Genomic DNA, 1,517 nt, shown 5'->3' on the forward strand with positions numbered 1-1,517 from the left:
GTTAAATATTTAGTTTATAAACTATAACATTTATAAATGTATGAATCATATTGTGAAAAACTGACTTTTAAAAATAAATCTGTTCTTTTTTTTTCTTATAAAATGCTAAATAAAACAAAAATATTGGTGGTAATTTTTGACCGTTTTGTTTACGTTGATGAGCATTAAGCGGTTGCTTGTGTGAACAGAAAGGCACCGATCCTCTTTTATTTTACTTCCACAGCTGATGCAGAAATACGTCCTTCCGGTTCATCCTCTCAGCCGGGAGCCGGAGAACCTCAGAGTTCTCGTAAACCAGCTGGACCAGAGAGAAAGAAGGAGGGCAACCTGAAGAAAGAACTTCACCGGCAGAAGGTTCTTCTGGACGAGAGCAGGAGACGGCTGGACGAGATGAAAGCGGGCAGAGGCGATGGAAAGCAAGTCCGGGAAAGCTTGGAGGGGATCCAGAGGAAGCTCTCTGAACAAGTCGCCCAGTGGGAGAAGGCGAAGCCGCAGGGGTCGAAACAGAGAGGAGACAAGGGCAAACGTAAAGAACGAGAGCCGTGGAAGAAAGAGGAGAAGAGGGAGTGGAAGCACAAAGAGGAGAAGAGGGAGAACCAGAGGAAGCCTCAGAAGGAAAACTCTCACAAAGAGGCCTGGAGGAAACACCAGGATGAGTGGGAGAGAAAGAAGAGCGAGCGCAGGATAGACCGGGAGGAGAGGAGGAAGGAGAAACCGTGGCACAGCCAGCCCGGTAAAAACTCTCATCATCATCAGCAGCAACGCCAGCATCATCAGCAGCAGCACAACGACTTCTGGAGAGACCAGGACCAGAAGCTCCACCGCAACGTGCGCCCGCAACTGGGCTGCGCCTCCGTGGAGGACTGCGCCGCCAAGGAGGGACTGTACCCGGTGGAGCTGCCCGAGTTCGAGGAGCTGCTGGAGGGCTACCTGAGTAAACTGGAGGGCTCCCCCAGCGACGGCAAGGACAAGATCAGGAAGCTGACGGCGGATTTCTTCGAGGACGGCATCTTCATCCACGACAGGGCTCGCTTCGGCGACTTCGCCGAGGACGTGGCGGACATTCTGGAAGACATGGTGGACGTGTTGGAGGGCGGCGGCCGGCGGGACAGTGACTCTCTGGAGGAGGAGATGGAGGAGTTCGAGCGCGAGGCCCTGTGGAAGTTTGCAGCTTAGAAATGGACGAGCTGGACGCCCCGCAGCACAAACGTGGTGCTTTTTAGGACATTTCTTTAGCCACGACGGTGGCTAAAGAAATGTCCTAAAAAGCAATTGTAGATGCTTTTGGTACAGAGTGGATTTGTCACTCTTAAACGTCCCTTGAAGTCTCTAATTATAAGCTAGATTTGTCATTGTGGGCTTAGTTGTTACCTACCTCTGTCTGCTCCCGCAACCTACAGTTCAGTCCCTCGGTAATGTGCTGTGTGAAATTTTCTTTGCTAGTCAGTGCTGTAAACAATGCATGTGAGTTTGAACTCAGATCACACTAAAGAACAGAGTTTGAAGGAGTTTATATA

The 1,517-nt window shown here is 50.2% G+C and overlaps 1 protein-coding gene across 4 annotated transcripts in view; it reads left to right on the forward strand.

Annotated features, from left to right (window-relative positions):
* pbxip1a (pre-B-cell leukemia homeobox interacting protein 1a) overlaps window positions 1–1,517 on the forward strand; it is an 8,868-nt gene extending 7,351 nt beyond the window's left edge. For all 4 annotated transcript variants that reach the window (XM_014009210.1, XM_014009207.1, XM_014009208.1 and 1 more), the window contains exon 10: window positions 224–1,517. In XM_014009210.1, the coding sequence (XP_013864664.1) occupies window positions 224–1,176 (953 nt within the window). In that variant the 3' untranslated portion in view covers window positions 1,177–1,517. The remainder of the gene's footprint in view (window positions 1–223) is intronic.

Source organism: Austrofundulus limnaeus, unplaced genomic scaffold (genome assembly GCF_001266775.1).
Source record: "Austrofundulus limnaeus strain Quisiro unplaced genomic scaffold, Austrofundulus_limnaeus-1.0 Scaffold56, whole genome shotgun sequence".
Classification (NCBI taxonomy): domain Eukaryota; kingdom Metazoa; phylum Chordata; class Actinopteri; order Cyprinodontiformes; family Rivulidae; genus Austrofundulus; species Austrofundulus limnaeus.